Source organism: Schistocerca serialis, chromosome 9 (assembly GCF_023864345.2).
Source record: "Schistocerca serialis cubense isolate TAMUIC-IGC-003099 chromosome 9, iqSchSeri2.2, whole genome shotgun sequence".
NCBI classification, from domain to species: domain Eukaryota; kingdom Metazoa; phylum Arthropoda; class Insecta; order Orthoptera; family Acrididae; genus Schistocerca; species Schistocerca serialis.
Window position 1 is genome coordinate 418962531 of NC_064646.1, and position 21255 is coordinate 418983785.

General features: G+C 46.5%; 1 protein-coding gene across 1 annotated transcript in view; it reads left to right on the plus strand.

The window, feature by feature from the left end:
- The window catches only part of LOC126419667 (hatching enzyme 1.2-like), a 125881-nt gene that overhangs the window by 75364 nt on the left and 29262 nt on the right, over window positions 1-21255 (plus strand). The window contains exon 4 of the mRNA XM_050086853.1: window positions 9266-9571. Within this exon, the coding sequence (XP_049942810.1) occupies window positions 9266-9571 (306 nt within the window). The remainder of the gene's footprint in view (window positions 1-9265; window positions 9572-21255) is intronic.

Below are 21255 nucleotides of genomic sequence, written 5' to 3' on the forward strand. Positions count from 1 at the left end.
CAGATGTTAAGCCCTATAGTGCTTAGAGCCATTTGAACATTTTTTTTGGTCTCCGAGCTGATAGTCCATGCTGCTGCAAAACGTCGTCGAACTGTTCGTGCAGATGGTTGTTGTCTTGCAAACGTCTCCATCTGTTGACTCAGGAATCTAGACGTGGCTGCACGGTCCGTTGCAGCCATGCGGATAAGATGCCTGTCATCTCGACTGCTAGTGTTACGAGGCCGTTGGGATCCAGCACGGCGTTCCGTATTACCCTCCTGAACCGACCGATCCCATAATCTGCTAACAGTCATTGGATCTCGACCAACGCGAGCAGCAATGGCCCGATACGATAAACCGCAATCGCGATAGGCTACAATCCGACCTTTATCAAAGTCGGAAACGTGATGGTACGCATTTCTCCACCTTACACGAGGCATCACAACAACGTTTCACCAGGCAAAGCCGGTCAACTGCTGTTTGTGTATGAAAAATCGGTTGGAAAGTTCCCTCATGTCAGCACGTTGTAGGTGTCGCCACTGGCGCCAACCTTGTGTGAATGCTCTGAAAAGCTAATCATTTGCATATCGCAGCATCTTCTTCCAGTCGATTAAATTCCGCGTCTGTAGCACGTCATCTTCGTGGTGTAGCAATTTTAATGGCCAGTAGTGTATGTCTAGTTCAAACACGCACACATGTCGGTGCTGGTGTAACAAACCCATATTTAACGTTCGTTTTCTGTAGAATATAACAGCGATAGGTGTCCGGTTGGAGCCCTGGGAAGGAAAAAATTAATGTTTCGTCTCGTCATTTCAGTTAAAACATCTAGCTACTGCTGAGAAAATCCGATATGCACAGTTGATTGTGCTTCGATAACAATCTGATTAGGTTCTGGGTTCGAATCTCTCTCCAACCCAAAGCTTTACCTCACGGCATTTCCAGTAAGTTGCTTGTGAAGAAGCAATATTTAACATCTCTCGTAATTCGTCAACAGGGACAATAGATGCTGGGTAGTAATTCCTGTCCGTTAAAAATGTTTACGTTATGTAATTTAAAGTAGATATATGCCAACTGAAACTGTCTAAAATCTAGATACATCACTCTCTGTGTGCATAGCCAGGAATGACTGTTAGTTTCCGTTAGTCACGAAATCTTTGCTTAGTCTGCATGATCTGGGTTTGAATCGATATGCAGAAAGAGACGGTTCGTCGTGTCATTTGAAGGTCATACATATTCTGAACTAGCTGCTCGTGAATAACTTAAATTTTTAATGTCATTTTGTGTTAAATAATAAGCACGGTATGTTACTTTGAAGAGGAAATCATGAATACGACGAATTTACTACATGCATTAGCTATCTGACGTAATAATGAGAGTGGTATCATTTCAGGTATGTCATTTATTGCAATAAATGTATGCTTTCAAGTCTTGAGGACAGTCTTATTTGTGATAAGGTGTTCCCTGATATTTGTAGTATTGTGGTATAACTTAACATGTTGAGTTATAGCGATACAGAGCAGTGTTTTCTAGTGGTGACTTGTTGGAACCATTTTCAATAGTCAAACGACTGCACCGGGGAGCGATTAGAGGACCTGCTAGACAGCTGCGTTATGTGGGTTGCATGCGAATCAGGCGAAATGCAATTCAGGTCGTTCGGACACTTTTGAGCATGACTGTACATCTCAGCACGGTGATAGAGCCAATGCTTCGTACCGACTTCGGCGTGAAGCTGAGAATGCAACACATAAGGGAAATGAACCGCACCAAAAACTTTTGAACGTTCGTGGGTCCTGTGTCCGACAGGTGTAGGCCGCACAATGACGTCATTAGTACACAATGTCCGAATCATTCTTTGCATAGCTTGCGTGAAAATACTGCGTCCAATAACAATGTACCGTTGACGCCCCTGTTCCACCCTCGATCCTCTGAAGACACATGATACAAATTAAAAATCATATAAAAGTGACATGGTTTTTGCTAGAACTAAAAGGCAGAATAACTTTATCTTCATAACATACACTCCTGGAAATTGAAATAAGAACACCGTGAATTCATTGTCCCAGGAAGGGGAAACTTTATTGACACATTCCTGGGGTCAGATACATCACATGATCACACTGACAGAACCACAGGCACATAGACACAGGCAACAGAGCATGCACAATGTCGGCACTAGTACAGTGTATATCCACCTTTCGCAGCAATGCAGGCTGCTATTCTCCCATGGAGACGATCGTAGAGATGCTGGATGTAGTCCTGTGGAATGGCTTGCCATGCTATTTCCACCTGGCGCCTCAGTTGGACCAGCGTTCGTGCTGGACGTGCAGACCGCGTGAGACGACGCTTCATCCAGTCCCAAACATGCTCAATGGGGGACAGATCCGGAGATCTTGCTGGCCAGGGTAGTTGACTTACACCTTCTAGAGCACGTTGGGTGGCACGGGATACATGCGGACGTGCATTGTCCTGTCGGAACAGCAAGTTCCCTTGCTGGTCTAGGAATGGTAGAACGATGGGTTCGATGATGGTTTGGATGTACCGTGCACTATTCAGTGTCCCCTCGACGATCACCAGTGGTGTGCGGCCAGTGTAGGAGATCGCTCCCCACACCATGATGCCGGGTGTTGGCCCTGTGTGCCTCGGTCGTATGCAGTCCTGATTGTGGCGCTCACCTGCACGGCGCCAAACACGCATACGACCATCATTGGCACCAAGGCAGAAGCGACTCTCATCGCTGAAGACGACACGTCTCCATTCGTCCCTCCATTCACGCCTGTCGCGACACTACTGGAGGCGGGCTGCACGATGTTGGGGCGTGAGCGGAAGACGGCCTAACGGTGTGCGGGACCGTAGCCCAGCTTCATGGAGACGGTTGCGAATGCTCCTCGCCGATACCCCAGGAGCAACAGTGTCCCTAATTTGCTGGGAAGTGGCGGTGCGGTCCCCTACGGCACTGCGTAGGATCCTACGGTCTTGGCGTGCATCCGTGCGTCGCTGCGGTCCGGTCCCAGGTCGACGGGCACGTGCACCTTCCACCGACCACTGGCGACAACATCGATGTACTGTGGAGACCTCACGCCCCACGTGTTGAGCAATTCGGCGGTACGTCCACCCGGCCTCCCACATGCCCACTATACGCCCTCGCTCAAAGTCCGTCAACTGCACATACGGTTCACGTTCACGCTGTCGCGGCATGCTACCAGTGTTAAAGACTGCGATGGAGCTCCGTATGCCACGGCAAACTGTCTGACACTGACGGCGGCGGTGCACAAATGCTGCGCAGCTAGCGCCATTCGACGGCCAACACCGCGGTTCCTGGTGTGTCCGCTGTGCTGTGCGTGTGATCATTGCTTGTACAGCCCTCTCGCAGTGTCCGGAGGAAATATGGTGGGTCTGACACACCGGTGTCAATGTGTTCTTTTTTCCATTTCCAGGAGTGTATTAAGAAAACCTAATTATCATCTACATGATAATCTTTACAATGAGAATGGCAACCGTACATTACGAGAGCGAGACAACGCAAGAGAAAACTGAAAAGAGATAACAAAACATGCGAAGTACAAAAATATCAGATGAACGAAATTAGTCCAGCTATTAGATATGATTTTTAGGTGTCGATACACTCACGTAAATGCGTAAATTAACAAACAGTTCATATATATAAAATTGGATGAAATAAAAAGTGATAATACAGGTTTGCGTTGGGAGCACCGCTGCTAACTCGCAGTTACCTCGAGATCCGCGTCAAAGGAGGCTGCAACAATGCCGCGTTCAAAAAAATGGTTCAAATGGCTCTGAGCACTATGGGATTTAACAGCTGAGGTCATCAGTCCCCTAGAACTTAGAGCTACTTAAACCCAACTAACCTAAGGACATCACACACATCCATGCCCGAGGCAGGATTCGAACCTGCGACCGCAGCAGTAGCGCTGTTCCGGACTGCGCGCCTAGAACCGCGAGACCACCGCGGCCGGCAGCAAATATTGAAAACTGCATCGCTGTTTTATACTGTTTCCAATCCTAGTACTTCATTCTTGGTGTACCATTCTTCAACACAAAAGACATAATCCCATCTTCTCATAAGCAACCAATATTAAAGTGCGATTACTGGATTAGAAATCTGCTACTTAATCTTTTCCTCTATGCAGGATATAGATGTTGTTACTACGACCTACTCCCATTTCTCTGAAATGGTACCCATTTGCACAGCGAAGAATGTCAATTTAATGTTTGTTGCACTGTTTTAATGAAGTTGCAGCTGCATTCTGAGTTTCGTCTATGCAGTGATGTAAATATCTTTCTTATTCAATTGATGCTACAGACGAATGTTGAACCTTACGTGGACTGATAATGCAAAGAATGAGGAGGTTCTTCTCAGAATCGGAGAAGAAAGGAATAGATGGAAAACACTGACAAGAAGAAGGGACAGGGTGGTAGGACATCTGTTAAGACATAAGGGAATAACTTACATGGTACCAGAGGGAGCTGTGTAGGGTAAAAACTGCAGCGGAAGACAGAAACTGGTATACATCCAGAAAATAGTTGAGGAGGTAGGTTGCAAGTGCTACTCTGAGATGAAGAGGTTAGCACAGGAAAGGAATTCGTGGCGGACCTCATCAAACCATTAAAAAAAAAAATTAATTATTAATATGGTTACGTCCAAGTAAATGTGTCACACATTTCGACGAAAAATCTGAAGAAAGGAAAAGGATGTCCAATTTTTTTGATAAATTTAGAAGTGAAAGAACATTATTTTTGTTGACTATTATTCATTAATACAGAATTATTTCTCTTAATTTATATTTGACTTATACTTTATACATGATTCAAACTGAAGATCTAGTCTATTAACCTAGAACAGGAAGTTTTTTCACAAAATAATAACATGTTAGGCATCGTTTATGAAAACTTTTCTAGGTTGCGTAAGGGATAATGTTTTCGCTATAGCTTTATTTCACTTCCCACAATACAGTGTGAACGTTAATAAAATCGACTAACTGTAGGAACCGATTCCTGGCTGGAAATGCAGGAAAGGAGATCCTATGAACATGTGTAGGGAAATGTATCGTTGCCACGATAGACGACTCTGATTGACAGTTCCATTGACCACGTGCCGTGTATTCCTTGTGTGTTGCGGTCTGTGTGATTTTTTTTTCCTTTATTGATTTTCGAAGGGGGCGGGCTGGCAGCAGCTTAGTACGCCGCTCTTCAGCCTACAGAATTTTTAAAACATAAGAAGAAGGTAATAAACAATAAAAACAGGCGGTAAAACGGTGACTTTAATTGTAAAACGGCGGAAAATCGTGGAAAGTGAAAACATAAAACAAAGGGTTGGCGATGCTAAAATAATTCACAGGAAGTATACACGTAAAATAGTAGACAGACAATTAAAAAACACGGCAACAGTCTAGTTTCTGTTCGCAAGAGATATAAAAATCACACCCAGTGACAGTATGATTGCCATTTGCAACACTTTGGAAAAGACACACAACACTGAAAACACTGCACTAAAAAGTTGGCATGAAGACGACACACCACAGCCAAGGGCAGAGGGGGGGGGGACCTGGACAGATGAGGGAAAAACGAAGTGGGGGGGGGGAGGTGGAACCGACGGAGGGAGAGAACTCATATGGAGGGGCAGGGCAGATGCAAGAGGGAATGGGGAATGCAAAAGGACTCAGGGGAGAGAAGGGAGGCAGAGAGAGGGTAGGCAGGGAAAAAACAAGATGGAAGGGGGGAAGAGGGAGCCCGAAAAAAGGACAGAAGAAGGGAGTGGGATGTAAGGATAAGAGCTGATAGGAGGGATAACTGGAGGGGCATCATCTGGGAGGGGGAGTCGACAGAAGTCACCTTGGGAAAGGAGATGAAGGGTGTAGAGATGGGGGGTATGGGGGACATAACGGTGAAGGCCCAGCAGTGGGCGGGGGGTTGAAGAAGGGAGGAGCTACCAGGGGATGAGGGATCAAGGTAGCGGGAGATGTAGTGTATGCAGATATGTTCGAGGAATAGGAGCAGATGGGGGAAAGGAATCAGGTTGTAGAGGATCCGTGTGGGGGAAGTAAGGCATATACGGAAGGCGAGGCAAAGTGCATGGCGCTCAAGGATCTAGACGGACTTATAAAATTTGGGGGGTGGGAGTGGATATCCAGACAGGACTGGAATAACAGAGGATGGGACGGATTAAGGATTTGTAGGTGTGGAGGATGGTAGAGGGGTTGAACCCCCACGTCCGGCCAGAGAGGTGTTTGAGGAGTTGGAGGCGGTTGTGGGCTTTGGATTGGATAGAGTGGAGATGAGAGATCCAGGTGAGGTGACGGTCAATGGTGAAGCCAAGGTAGGTGAAGGTGCGGGAGAGGCTGACAGGATGGGCGCAGATGGTAAGGAAAAAATCAAGGAGCTGGAAGGAGCGAGTGGTACGATCTACGATGATTGCCTGGGTCTTGGGTCTGTGTCATTGAGGCAGCATACTATAAGCAGCAGAATGGTCCGGTATTCATGTTAGGAACAATCCGTGATGGTGATTGTGTACAGCCAAGCAGGTGATCTAGAGGCAGGATGGCTAATCAAGCCCTTTTTATCGGCTGGTTCCAGACGTGAATAGCAGACCACACTGCATCAATGACACAGCCTGTAACACACAAGGGACACAGGGCACATGGTCAGAACCGTCATTGGTTAGCGCCATCTACCATGAAACGATGAATTTCCAGACACATGTTCACAGTACCCTTTTTCCTCCATTTACAGTGAGAAATCCGACCTTGCAATTTGTCCTTTCGATATTATTTACACTGCATGTCATACTACATCTTAAGAGCGTCATATTTGTTATTTGACCACACACGGATCTTCATGTTATGGTATTATCGAAATATCGTGTAAGTTGTCAACGGTGATATGTAAGAAGCATTATCATGACGATCCCTGTATGGTCAAATTATGAATATGACACAATTTGCAGTCTGCACCAGAGCACTGATTCACAGTTTTAATCTGCCAGGAAGTTTACAATGACAACACGATCTGCTGCAGTGTGAAAATTCATCCTGCAATGACTCTCCCAGGCTGTGGCTAAACCATGTCTCCAAAGTATCCTTTCTTCCTGGAATGCCAGTCCCGCAAGCTATGCAGGGGAGCTTCTGTGGGGAAAAAAAAGAAAAATGGAGTACTTGCCCACGGAATGCAAAGGTCCCTGGTTCGAGCTCCGATCTGACACATACTTTTAATCTGTCAGGAAGTTATGAATATGATTTTCTTAATATTTAGCCTACTATGAGACGCAATCTGACTAATTTCGAAAGGACAATAATGAAGCACTTAACAAATGTAACAAAGCCTAAATTTGCTATAGTGTTTCCAGCAGCAAATGAAGCGACAGTAAAATGCTGACAGCGTCTCTTAATGATAAGAAATTCACTGATTTTTTAACCTTCGTTGTTAATTTTAAAAATTATAACTGCAACCGGAGCCCTGAGGAAAAAATGACATTGTTACTGAATTAAACAGTGTCTATCTGATCAAAAGTATCCGGATAGACATTACTGGACATTAATGCAGAGCAAGTCCACCCTTCACCTTCATGATAACTTGAACTCTACTGGGGACACTTTTAATGAGGTGTGTGAATATCTGTGGAGGAACGGAAGACCATTCTTCCTGAAGAGCCAAAACCAGAGAAGGTAGAGACGCTGGGTGCTCGGTTTTGGAGCTGACGCATTGGGTTGCGATCAGGGCTTTGGGCAGGCCGTTGGCAGGAACGTTATTGTCCACTAGCCTTTGCCTCACAGACTTGACAGGGTGCATTGTGACGCTGACACAATAATCGTCTCCGAACTGTTCCTGCCGCACGGGATTAGCCGAGCGGTGTAAGGCGCTGCAGGCATGGACTGTGCGGCTTGTCCCGGCGGAGGTTCGTCCTCCCTCAGGCATTGTGTGTGTTTGTCCTTAGGATAATTTAGGTTAAGTAGTGTGTAAGCTTAGGGACTGACGACCTTAGTAGTTAAGTCCCATAAGATTTCACACACATTTGAACTGCTCCTCTACTGTAAGCACCATCGAATGCTGTAAAACGTTCATATCCTTCAGCATTTAACGTTTTCTTAAGCGCAATAAGGAGACCAAATCCAACCCACCGTGTCTGTGGATCACTGCTGGCACCACACATGATGACAGGCAACGTCTTCCAGGCATTCACCTCCAGACTCATCCAACGGATTGCCACAGAATATAGTGTGATTCATCACTGCAAGCAACTCGTTTCTCGCTGTCAGGTGGCGTCAACCTTTACATCACCCCAAGCGTCACTGGCACACTCTGTAGGAGGAGTTGCTCGGTCATTGTACCCCATCCTTTTTAACACCGCACATACAGCCACTGTGCTAGTTGGACTGACGATAGCTCTTTGGAGCTCACGAGTGACTCCTTCCTCGGATCTCATGCTACTTTTGTGTAATGTCTCTCCTCAGTGCTAAGCGGTTTCCGTCCATCAGTACATAGGGTCTAGGTAGTCTTGGTTTAGCTATGGTTGTTCCTTACCATTTTCCACTTCGGAGTCACATTACCAACAGTCGACTGGGGTAACTTTAAAATGGTTAAAATGACGCTGATGGATTCTTACTCAGCTGCCATCCAGTGACTAATCCACTTTCGAAGTCAATGAGCACTGCTGATCGACCCGTTGTGCTGATATTGCTTCTCTGCTGCCATTACTATATAACTGATGTGAAGCCATCACACAACTGTTATTTAAGCAAGTTGTCAATCGTGTGATTATTACCATAACATGTTTCATGACAACATTATCCCATTTGCAAGGAAACCAGATAAAACAATGTTCCTTATATCTACAGAAATTTAAGGATTACAGACATTTTGAGTTATAGTTTACCTTAAAAATTTTTTTCACCATTAGCCGTTGTCACAACTTAGAAACAAGGTGCACACGTGCACATCAAACATCACAAGTCGATGCATCCACCGTTTGTGCTGAGCATTAGGCTTCAAGTAAATATCATCGCTGGTAGGTCATGGCAGCGGCTCTCAATTTGCCACTGCACCTTGGGAGCTGCGGCTGCACCGGCTTGTGATGTTTCAGGTTTTATGGTCTGAGTTGACAACGCACGTGTGCATCTTGTTTTTATGTTGTGACGAGGCATAATGCCACAAAAAAATTTCGCCTTATATAGGAGTGTCCGGATACTGTTGATCAGTTACTATATATGAATGTCGTCAGCACACTCCGTCGAGAAAAAGAAAAACGAGTAAAGCGTGCGGTGCGGTTCCGCAGGTGACGAAGCAATGGCGAACATCAAGGGCGCGATGCGCGCCTACCACAAGCTGACGTGCGTCCGCTTCCGGCCGTACACGGGCCGCGAGACGGACTACATCTACATCACGCACGGCAACACGGGCTGCTGGTCGAGCGTGGGGCGGCTGGGCGGCGCGCAGGAGGTCAACCTGCAGGACCCGGGCTGCACCGGCACGCTGGGCACGCCCGCGCACGAGCTCATGCACGCGCTCGGCTTCCTGCACGAGCAGAACCGCTACGAGCGCGACAAGTACGTCACCATCAACTGGCAGAACATCGAGCCAGGTGAGTCGAACTCTGTGCGCGCGCCGCGGGGAGGCGTCGCAGTACATCTACATCTACCAGGTGATCAAAAAGTCAGTATAAATTTGAAAACTTAATAAACCACGGAATGATGTAGATAGAGAGGTAAAAATTGACACACGTGCTTGGAATGACATGGGGTTTTATTAGAACAAAAAAAAAGTACACAAAATATCCGACAGATGGCGCTGGACAGCAAAACGTCAGTGACTGCGCATGACAATCGTATATAAAAGGAGCTGTAATGAGAGAGAGAATACCAAAACCCAGGCGATCATTGTAGGCAAAACCACCCCTTCCTTCCGCCTCCTTGATTTCTATCTCACCATCTATGGCCGTCCTATCACCCTCACCCCCACTCTCAAGTACCTTGGCGTCACCCTCGACCGCCGCCTCTCCTGGACCCCCCATCTCCGGACAATCCAAGCCAAGGCACGCTCCCGACTCCATCTCCTCAAGCTCCTTTCCGGCCGTACGTGGGGTCTGGACCCCTCCACCATCCTCCACACCTATAAATCCCTCATCCGCCCTATCCTTTGTTACGCCCATCCGGCCTGGATCTCCACCCCCCCTACCTTTTATAAATCCCTTCAAATCCTTGAACACCATGCTCTCCGCCTCGCCTATCGCATCCGTCTCCCCTCCCCCTCCTGTACGATCTCATTCCGTTCCCCCACCTCCTCCTTTTCCTTGAAAGGATACGGATCCTGTATACCTCCCGTAAACTCGATCCTCCTCATCCACTCGTCTCGCCCATCCTCTCCGGCCCCCGCCCATTGCCGCACCTGTATTCCCACGTCCCACCCGGTCTCCATCTCTCCACCCTCCTTACCCTCTCCCAAGGTGGCTTCCGCCAGCTCCCCCTCCCTGATGATGTCCTCCTCCCCTCCATCTACCCCTCCTATCAAATTTGATCCTCCCCCCCACTTCCTGTGTCTTTTCCATTAGGCACCCTCCCTCCCTTCTCTCTCTCTTTCCCCCATCCTCCTTCATCTACCCTCTTCCCCCGGGTTTCCTCTCCCCCTTCCTCCCTTCCCCCTATCTCCCCTACCCGTGGCATCTCTGCTCTCCCGCCTCCCTTTCCCACCCCCACCCCCCCCCCCCCCTCCTCCTCTCTTGGCAGGTCCCCGGACTCGTACACGCTCTGTGGACATTCGCGCGCCGGAGATCATCGCCATCAGTGTCTCGTGTGTGTGCCTTCGTTTTGTGTTTCGTGTTCTTTCGCCGTCACGCCACCACTGTTCACGTGTGCTGTCGCAGTCGTCCGTGTTATGTGCGCCGTGTCAACAAGTGTTAGTGTTTTTTCTCGTCCAGCGTGAACGGCTTCATGTTTATTGTTTTTCGTGTCTACAGTTTTTGCCCGCCGTTTTTATTGTATTATCTGTGCCACCTCTATGTCATATTGTTGTACCACTCACGGCTGAAGAGCAGCGTACTATGCTGCTGACAGCCCGCCTTGTAAAAGGTGCTTAAAATAACAATAAAGAAAAAACAAAAAAAGAGAGAATCAGATGTGCCAGCAGGCGCAGCATGTTGACGTTACCTGAAAAGGCGCTTTTAGTGAAGCTATATTATCAGAATGGGGAATGTGCTAGTTCAGCGTTACGATCCTATCGCCATAGCAAGAGGATTCGAACGGGTAAAGGTTCGTCGACAAATGCAGCTGTGGCGAGAATGATTTCGAAGTTCGAAGCCATGGGTTGTTTAGACGTTAGACCCCATAGTGGCCGACCGAGCACAAGGCGTAATGCTGCTGAGACGGTTCAGAAAGAAATGGAGACTGTAGCGGATTCGTCTATGCACGGGTAAGTCAGAGCTCGTGCAGTCGCACGTCGCACCGGTATTCCATACACTACTGTTTGGTTGGCACTGAGGCGTACCCTCCGATGCTATCCGTACAAAATCCATCGGCATCATGAACTGCTACCTGGCGATTTAGTGAAGCGGAGGGCATTTGTAGTGTGGGCGTTTAAAAATACGGCGGAAGATGACGATTGGTTGAGTAACGAGTTGTGGACAGACGAAGCTCGTTTCACACTCCGCGGGTCTGTCAACGCCCACAACTGCAGAATTTGGGCTACCGAAAATCCTAGAATTGTCGAGGAAACTCTATTCCACGACGAGAAAGTCACGGTATGGGTTGGATTTACCACATCTACCGTTATCGGGCCTTTTTTCTTCGAGAAAATGCGTGATTCTGCTTTTGTAACTGCTACCGTGATGGGTGAGAGGTACGCCGATATGTTACAGAATTGCATCATCCCCAGCCTGGCTGATAAACACCTGCTGGATAGTACGATGTTTATGCAGGATGGCGCTCCACCCAATATTGCTAGACCCGTGAAAGATCTCTTGCGCGCGTCGTTTGGTGATGATCGTGTGCTCAGCCGCCACTTTGGTCATGCTTGGCCTCCCAAGTCCCCAGATTATTGGCTTTGGGTTACCTGAAGTAGCAAATGTATCGTGATCGACCGACATCTCTAGGGATGCTGAGAGACAACATCCGACGCCAATGCCTCACCATAATTCCGGACAGCCGGCCGGAGTGGCCGTGCGGTTCTAGGCGCTGCAGTCTGGAACTGAGTGACCGTTACGGTCGCAGGTTCGAATCCTGCCTCGGGCATGGATGTGTGTGACGCCCTTGGTTAGTTAGGTGACTGATGACCTCAGAAGTCGCATAGTGCTCAGAGCCATTTGAACCATTTTTTAACTCTGGACATGCTTTACAGTGCTGTTCACAATATTATTCCTCGACTAAAGCTCTTGTTGAGGAATGATGGTGGACATATTGAGCATTTCCTGTAAAGAACATCATCTTTGCTTTGTCTTACTTTGTTATGCTATTTATTGCTATTCCGATCAGATGAAGCGCCATCTGTCGGACATTTTTTGAACTTTTGTATTTTTTTGGTTCTAATAAAACCCGATGTCATTCCAAGCATGTGTGTCAATTTGTACCTCTCTATCTACATTATTCCGTGATTTATTCAGTTTTCAAATTTATACTGACTTTTTGATCACCCAGTACATGGATACTATGCAAATCACATTTAAGTGCCTAGGAGAGGGTTCATTGAACCACCTTCAAAATTCCCTATTATTCAAATCTCGTATAGCGAGCGGAAAGAACGAACAGCTATATCTTTCCGTACGAGCTCTGATTTCCCTTATTTTATCGTGGTGATCGTTACGCCCTATGTAGGTCAGTGTCAACAAAATATTTTCGCATTCGGAGGAGAAAGTTGGTGATTGGAATTTTGTGAGAAGATTCCGTCGCAACGAAAAACGCCTTTCTTTTAATGATGTCCAGCCCAAATCCTGAATCATTTCTGTGACACTCTCTCCCATATTTCGCGATAATACAAAATGTACTGCCCTTCTTTGAACTTTTTCGATGTACTCAGTCACTTCTATGTGTTAAGGATCCCACACAGCACAGCAGTATTCTAAAAGAGGACGGACAAGCGTAGTGTAGGCAGTCTTCTTAGTAGGTCTGTTACAATTTATAAGTGTCCTGCCAATAAAACCCAGTCTTTGGTTAGCCTTCCCCACAACATTTTCTGTGTGTTCTTTCCAATTTAAGTTGTTCGTAATTGTAATACCTAGGTATTTAGTTGAATTTACTTCTTTTAGATTAGACTGATTTATCGGATAACCGAGGTTTAACAAATTCCTTTTAGCACTCACGTGGATGACCTCACACTTTTCGTTATTTAGGGTCAACTGCCAATTTTCGCACCATTCAGATATATTTTCTAAATCGTTTTGCCATTTTGTTTTGATCTTCTGCTGATTTTATTAGTCGATAAACGACAGCGACATCTGCAAACAACGGCTGTTCAGATTGTCTCCCAAATCGTTTATATAGATAAGGAACAGCAAAGGGCCTATAATACTACCTTGGGGAACGCCAGAAATGACTTCTGTTTTACTCGATGACTTTCCGTCAATTACTACGAACTGTGACGGTATTCCACAAGTACGCAATTTCACTACAAGCCGCTTGTGTGATACAGTGTCAAAAGCCTTCCGGAAATCCAGAAATACGGAATCGGTCTGAAATCAGTAGTACTGAAATCACTAGTTTGTAACCATGTCAGCTGGCGCCGACGCTGCAACCTCAGTTGTCAGCATTGCTCCATTTACCACACTGACAATGCTACAGTTGATCAGAATGTAGGTTTCGCGACCGTTGGCTGTGAAGTTAATACACTCCTGGAAATGGAAAAAAGAACACATTAACACCGGTGTGTCAGACCCACCATACTTACTCCGGACACTGCGAGAGGGCTGTACAAGCAATGATTACACGCACGGCACAGCGGACACACCAGGAACCGCGGTGTTGGCCGTCGAATGGCGCTAGCTGCGCAGCATTTGTGCACCGCCGCCGTCAGTGTCAGCCAGTTTGCCGTGGCATACGGAGCTCCATCGCAGTCTTTAACACTGGTAGCATGCCGTGACAGCGTGGACGTGAACCGTATGTGCAGTTGACGGACTTTGAGCGAGGGCGTATAGTGGGCATGCGGGAGGCCGGGTGGACGTACCGCCGAATTGCTCAACACGTGGGGCGTGAGGTCTCCACAGTACATAGATGTTGTCGCCAGTGGTCGGCGGAAGGTGCACGTGCCCGTCGACCTGGGACCGGACCGCAGCGACGCACGGATGCACGCCAAGACCGTAGGATCCTACGCAGTGCCGTAGGGGACCGCACCGCCACTTCCCAGCAAATTAGGGACACTGTTGCTCCTGGGGTGTCGGCGAGGACCATTCGCAACCGTCTCCATGAAGCTGGGCTACGGTCCCGCACACCGTTAGGCCGTCTTCCGCTCACGCCCCAACATCGTGCAGCCCGCCTCCAGTGGTGTCGCGACAGGCGTGAATGGAGGGACGAATGGAGACGTGTCGTCTTCAGCGATGAGAGTCGCTTCTGCCTTGGTGCCAATGATGGTCGTATGCGTGTTTGGCGCCGTGCAGGTGAGCGCCACAATCAGGACTGCATACGACCGAGGCACACAGGGCCAACACCCGGCATCATGGTGTGGGGAGCGATCTCCTACACTGGCCGTATACCACTGGTGATCGTCGAGGGGCACTGAATAGTGCACGGTACATCCAAACCGTCATCGAACCCATCGTTCTACCATTCCTAGACCGGCAAGGGAACTTGCTGTTCCAACAGGACAATGCACGTCCGCATGTATCCCGTGCCACCCAACGTCCTCTAGAAGGTGTAAGTCAACTACCCTGGCCAGCAAGATCTCCGGATCTGTCCCCCATTGAGCATGTTTGGGACTGGATGAAGCGTCGTCTCACGCGGTCTGCACGTCCAGCACGAACGCTGGTCCAACTGAGGCGCCAGGTGGAAATGGCATGGCAAGCCGTTCCACAGGACTACATCCAGCATCTCTACGATCGTCTCCATGGGAGAATAGCAGCCTGCATTGCTGCGAAAGGTGGATATACACTGTACTAGTGCCGACATTGTGCATGCTCTGTTGCCTGTGTCTATGTGCCTGTGGTTCTGTCAGTGTGATCATGTGATGTATCTGACCCCAGGAATGTGTCAATAAAGTTTCCCCTTCCTGGGACAATGAATTCACGGTGTTCTTATTTCAATTTCCAGGAGTGTAGTTATCGGGTTATGGTACCGATCGACAGAGAGCGGCCAGTTCCCAAAAGAAGGCTTCAGCAAGAGGATCGAATCGATTAGGATTCGAAGTTTTTGAAAACTATACGATACGAAAACCCAAGAATTTCACGTGGATTATTTCACATACGACTTCGCTACTCTTGTCACAACACGGGAGCTCCCCATCGCCAGCTCGTGGCGTGACTATAGTAAACCACCCTCCATTTCTCTGTTCCCGCTCAATTTGTACACTACTTGCTAATATCTAGAGAACATTACCATGTATTACAATACGGGGTTTCACGGCCGGCATTTGCGTCCTTGGTGAATTTTGTTTTATGGGCGTTAGGTCGTGCTTTAAGGAATATTCTTCTGCCTAACGTTTCGTCTCTTAATGCTGGAGGAATCAACAGAGGCTAGAACAACTCAGAGAACAGTGCGGCGTAGCAAAAGGTGGGAGTCGAATGTAGAACAGGTTGTGTAGGCCTAAATGCTTAACAATACTGAAATATATTTACTAATCACTTTCAACAACTCTACGCGCATACACCAGAAGACACAAGTAAGGTATTCAGCGTTCAAGTGAACAGAATCCAATACTTTAATATAGAACGCACGATAAAATGCAGTAATATGCCCCTGTGAATTTCACTAACATTGCAACAAAGGAGGCAGCAAATACACCAAAAATAGTTCACAACAGTAAAAAGGAAACACGCAATAAACTGTCTTAGACAGGAATACCAATACTTAAAATATACCCAACAAAAGCTGACACCCTGACTAACAAGCATTTAACAAGAGAGTAAAAATCAGTGATCCGCAAGTCGAAGTTACCCTCTGCTTCGCAAAATAAATGAGAATAACAAAATAATGAACATCAGTGACAAGGAGAAATTTGAATGTCCCTGAAAACAACAATAAAATAAATTTTTACAACTTTAAAACACTAGGTTCTACAGTTCCCTACCGCATTTGATAACTGTGATTCATTGATAACTTAATTCGCTCAACCCAGACATAATCTGCACTGCAAGAAGGCATTGACAACAACAGGCACAATTTCCTTTAACACTCGTAGGCAGAAACACACAACAATACTAGACTCCTGGCCGGTCTGTGCTCCCTGGAATCATGAAGCCAAGCACCGTGCGCTACTGCAGACGGAAATGATGCCCCGTGTTGACAGCAGTCCATCGCCAGCCCCGACTGGAAGCTCACCAGGCTGCTTCGCTCCATGACATCCTGCTTCACATGTCCAATCAGCTGTTCTCTTCCGAAGTAGCTAGCTATGTTGTCTCCTAGCTATCCTTCGTGATACTAATAAAAATTATAACGAATGCTGATAGGTCGCTATTACAAGATGTTAATGAGCTTCTTTATTGCGTTGACCGTGGTGTGAGATAATGTCCGAAATGTGGTATTCTCGGCACACTCTTGTGATTGCTGAATGCTGAGTTCTCAACAATTTTCGCATAGAATGTCCCCTGAGTCTAGCTTTTCCTACCACTCAGCTTTCAAAGTCTGTTAATTGCCGTCGTGAGGCCATAATCACGTGACCACCTGAGCACAAATGACAGCTCCTCCAGTGTACTGCCCTTTTATACCTTCTGTACGCGTTACTACCGCCATCTGCGTATATGCGCATCGCTGTCGCATGACTTTCGTCTCCTCAATAGAGACCCCAAGGATGTGTAGAGCGCCGCGCTGAATGGCCGCACGGTTTGAGGCGCCATGTCAAGGAATGAGCGGCCCCTCCCGCCGGAGATTCGAGTCCTCCCTCGGGCATGTTCTTAGTATAAGTTAAAATTAGTTTAAACAGTGTCTAAGACTAGGGACTGATGACCTCAGCAGTTTGGTCCCTTAGAAATTAACACACACTTGATCATTTCATGTATAGAGGCGTCTAGTAAAATAATGCTTTGAATGGAAAGTATTTCTGTAACACAAAAGCAAAGGTATCGAAACGCTGTATCCAATTTCAACGTCTGCTGGGTAAAAGAGCTATACTGATTTATTGTTACCCTGATAATTATTATATTTGTTTTCCATTGCACATGTAAAACGTAAACTGGGATACCAAACGTTAAAAATGTCTGGAATATCTAAGATGTAGTGGTACAGAGTACTTCTGTACTGCAGTTTCTAATGAAAACGAGCATTAATACTGCTCAGGTTCCAATTTCTTTTAGTGGAGGTTTTCCCTACTTCTCTCAGCCATGGTACCGTGTATACTCTTTACTGACATCGTTCAGACCTCTGAAACGCTGCGACTTGGTTCAGATCTTTACAATTGGGTAATCTTGAAGATGATCTCGTACCATCTAGGCAAATCTAGAAAAGTCAGCAAATGTCTGTGGAGGTTTCGGACATACAAGAACAGCCGTTTCCGATCTCACGTGGATGGTCATTGCACTTCATGTCTTGTGATTGAGCTGACCAATCCATATGTTTGAAAATCACATCAGTCATGGAGATCACACTAACTCACCTCGATGAAGGCAAATATTGAGCATGAATATTGAGTACTAAGTTCATCCCGTAAGGTCTGTATCAATGGTTGAAGAATATCACTGGACTACTGCTGAAAGGTTAAATTACCTCAAACTGATATCAAAGGTGTACGTAGGTAATGCATAATCCCAGTCAAAAACGAGACACCACCCCTTCCAAATACATTGTCGGAAGAAAATCATAACATTCTTTGAAAATCATCAAAGTTAATCAAAATTCGTCTTAGAAACATTGCGTGTGTAATACATGAAGTGTTTACAACTGCCGCGCGGGATTAGCCGAGCGGTCTGGGGCGCTGCATTCATGGGCTGTGCGGCTGGTCCCGGCGGAGGTTCGAGTCCTCCCTCGGGCATGGGTGTGTGTGTTTCTCCTTAGGATAATTTAGGTTAAGTAGTGTGTAAGCTTAGGGACTGATGACCTTCGCAGTTAATTCCCAGCCGGCCGGAGTGACCGAGCGGCTCTAGGCGCTACAGTCTGGAACCGCGCGACCGCTACGGTCGCAGGTTCGAATCCTGCCTCGGGCATGGATGTGTGTGATGTCCTTAGGTTAGTTAGGTTTAAGTAGTTCTAAGTTCTAGGGGACTGATGACCTCAGCAGTTAAGTCCCATAGTGCTCAGAGCCATTTTTAGTTAAGCCCCATAAGATTTCACACACATTTTGTTTTTTACAGCTGACTTGGAGGTAGCAAGCATGGACCCATGATGAATCATCCAAATTAGTACACTGTGTAATCTCCACCGACAAAATGTCGGCACTGGTTCTGGTATGGAGCTGACAATTCAGTTGGATAATGCAGTTCGGGATACGTTATTCTACATCTGCAAGACCTTTTCGCTTAGGTCTGGAATAATTGTTGCGTCCCACGTATGCTCAATTGGAGGCTAGTTCTGCGATAGTATTTGGTGCAGGTCTTGCAGAACAGTTTGAATTTAAAGAGCAGTGAGCTGACGTACATTATCCTGTTGGAACGACATATTCCTGATGCAAGAAAAGCAGAAGAACTAGTCAGACAACGCTCTAAACCTACAGAGCGCTGGTCAGAGTTTCTTTCTCGCATCACAAATGCCATAAGGACTCGGGTGCAACCAATGACTTTATTTAATGAGTAACTAAACGAATCTCTGTGCTATGTTAAACAGTCGGTGTCTCTCCATCCATTGATGAATGGCAAGCCGTTATAGTAGTGCAGCAGTTGTCTTGTTGGCCACTATAACCACGTTAGTTTGAGGATTTTAAATTAATAATGCAGAGTCGTAATAAAGCACTGTCGCTCTCTCATCAGTGGCCGGCCGCGGTGGCCGTGCGGTTCTGGCGCTGCAGTCCGGAACCGCGGGACTGCTATGGTCGCAGGTTCGAATCCTGCCTCGGGCATGGGTGTGTGTGATGTCCTTAGGTTAGTTAGGTTTAAGTAGTTCTAAGTTCTAGGGGACTTATGACCTAAGATGTTGAGTCCCATAGTGCTCAGAGCCATTTGAACCATTTCTCTCATCAGTGAGATGTGGGACAGTGGAATATATTTCCCACTTTTGTTAATTTATCTCTGGTCGTGCGTAGCAACCCAAACCACTGTACATCCGGTGCTTAACTGGCGTCATAGAAACTTGTAAGATGAATTTAGAAGCACTTTTACACAGATACTTCGTTTTATCTCATGAAATTATACAGAGTGAATGGGAAAACATCCTCTTCTAAACACAAAAGTGGGAGAAAAGAAAACTTCCTGATATGTTCAGAATGGCATTAAACAGCTTTGTTATCACCTTCATCAACATCATAATCACATCATCCTGATCATCTTCTTCTTTCTTTTTCTTCTTCGTTTTAATCATTGGGCTTTTTTTGTTTTGCCTGTTAATACCGATCGCTTCCTTGGCCTTCCTCTACTTCCTCTCCCAACTGGGTTAAAGCTTCCTATCTGGAGATATAATATTTCTACATTCATTCTTTCAGACGTTCATTCCAGTTTCTCTCTTTTTCTTGTATTCTGTTTATGTGGAACCCTTTACTGCTCTTAGAAATCTCATCTCTGTTGCCTCTATGCGACTTTCTTGGTATTTATTTACAACCCACGATTGACGTCTGTAAACAAGCGTTGGGAAAGCCACTGTCTTATAAAATTTTAATCTGTTTTATTACTTGGTCACATGATTGTTGTACCACAGATGTTTCCAAATCTTCGTTTCCGGCATACTGATATGTGACGTCGCAATCGAAATACCTAAATTGTTTGACCTATTCTATTATTAATCACGATTTAAGACGTACAGGTTATTTTTCTTTAAAAATATTTTTTTCTCCTATTTTCTGAAATCACTTTTCTTGGATCTTACTTAATAAATATGTTTCCCTTCACGTTCTTTATCTGCCATCAGCGGGGCATCGTCTGCATTTGAAAGGGAATTCAAGCATGAATTTTATAATTCTTACTCTCCCCGTTAAAATTTCATTTCATTTTCGGACTGCATTATCTAAATAAATGTTAGCACTGTTTGTGCGGGCGAGGAGGTTTGCATGCTCCGGATCCGCAGTGCAATGCTGGCGGTAGCTTATGTTCCAGAAGGGTAACGCAAGTCGGTCAGAGGAAAGAGAAAGATCCAGACGAAGTGTGTCCCTCATAGATTATTAGTCCCTTTCTATCATAAGCCAGACGGAATGTGTCCCACAAATGCTTAACGGTTCCTTGCTATTCTAAGCGATCCCTACTATGTCCTTGTCCAATCACCTCCAGTTATAAGCAAGAGGTGAGGGAGACTCCTAGGCTTAGTGAAGCCAGCCTCCCTGGGAGAGTAAAGCCTTAAAAGAAAATTGGGCAGCCCTCTGTCCAACTGTGCTAGCGCAGCGCTCATAGGGCGATCAGTTCAATTTGTCCAGCTACACCGAGGTGACAAACGCCAGGGGATAGCTCCTAATATCTTGTCGGACCTCATTTTGTCATGCTTAGTACTAGCAACTCGACGTGGCATGTACTCATCAAGTCGTGGGAAGCCAACTGCAGAAATAATGAGCCATGCTGCTATAGCGGACCATAATTGCGCCTGGGTTGTCAAATCATTTCGTCGCATTGTCCAGAATGTTCTCCAAACCCATCGCGAACAATTCAGGCCCACTGTGACATATCGCACATTGTTTGGGAACGTGGAGTCCATCAATGGCTGAAAATGTTCTCCAGGTGGCCGAACATAACCATCTTTATGCCAGTCAGTGATCGTTTCAATAGGAACAGAGAACCCAATCTATTACATGTAAACACAGCCCACACTATTATGGAGCCACCACCAGTTTCAGAGTGCCTTGTTGACTACTTGGCTCCATGGCTTCGAGGAGTTTACAGCACACTCGAACACTACTATCAGCTCATGTGGAACCACCAGCAGCTTCACCAGCTTGCATAGTGACTCGTTGACAACTTGGGTCCATGGCTTCGTGGGGTCTGCGCCACACTTGAACCCAACCATCAGTGCTTACCAACTGAAATCGGGGCTCATCTTACCAGGCCCCCGTTTTCCAAAGGATTAGGGT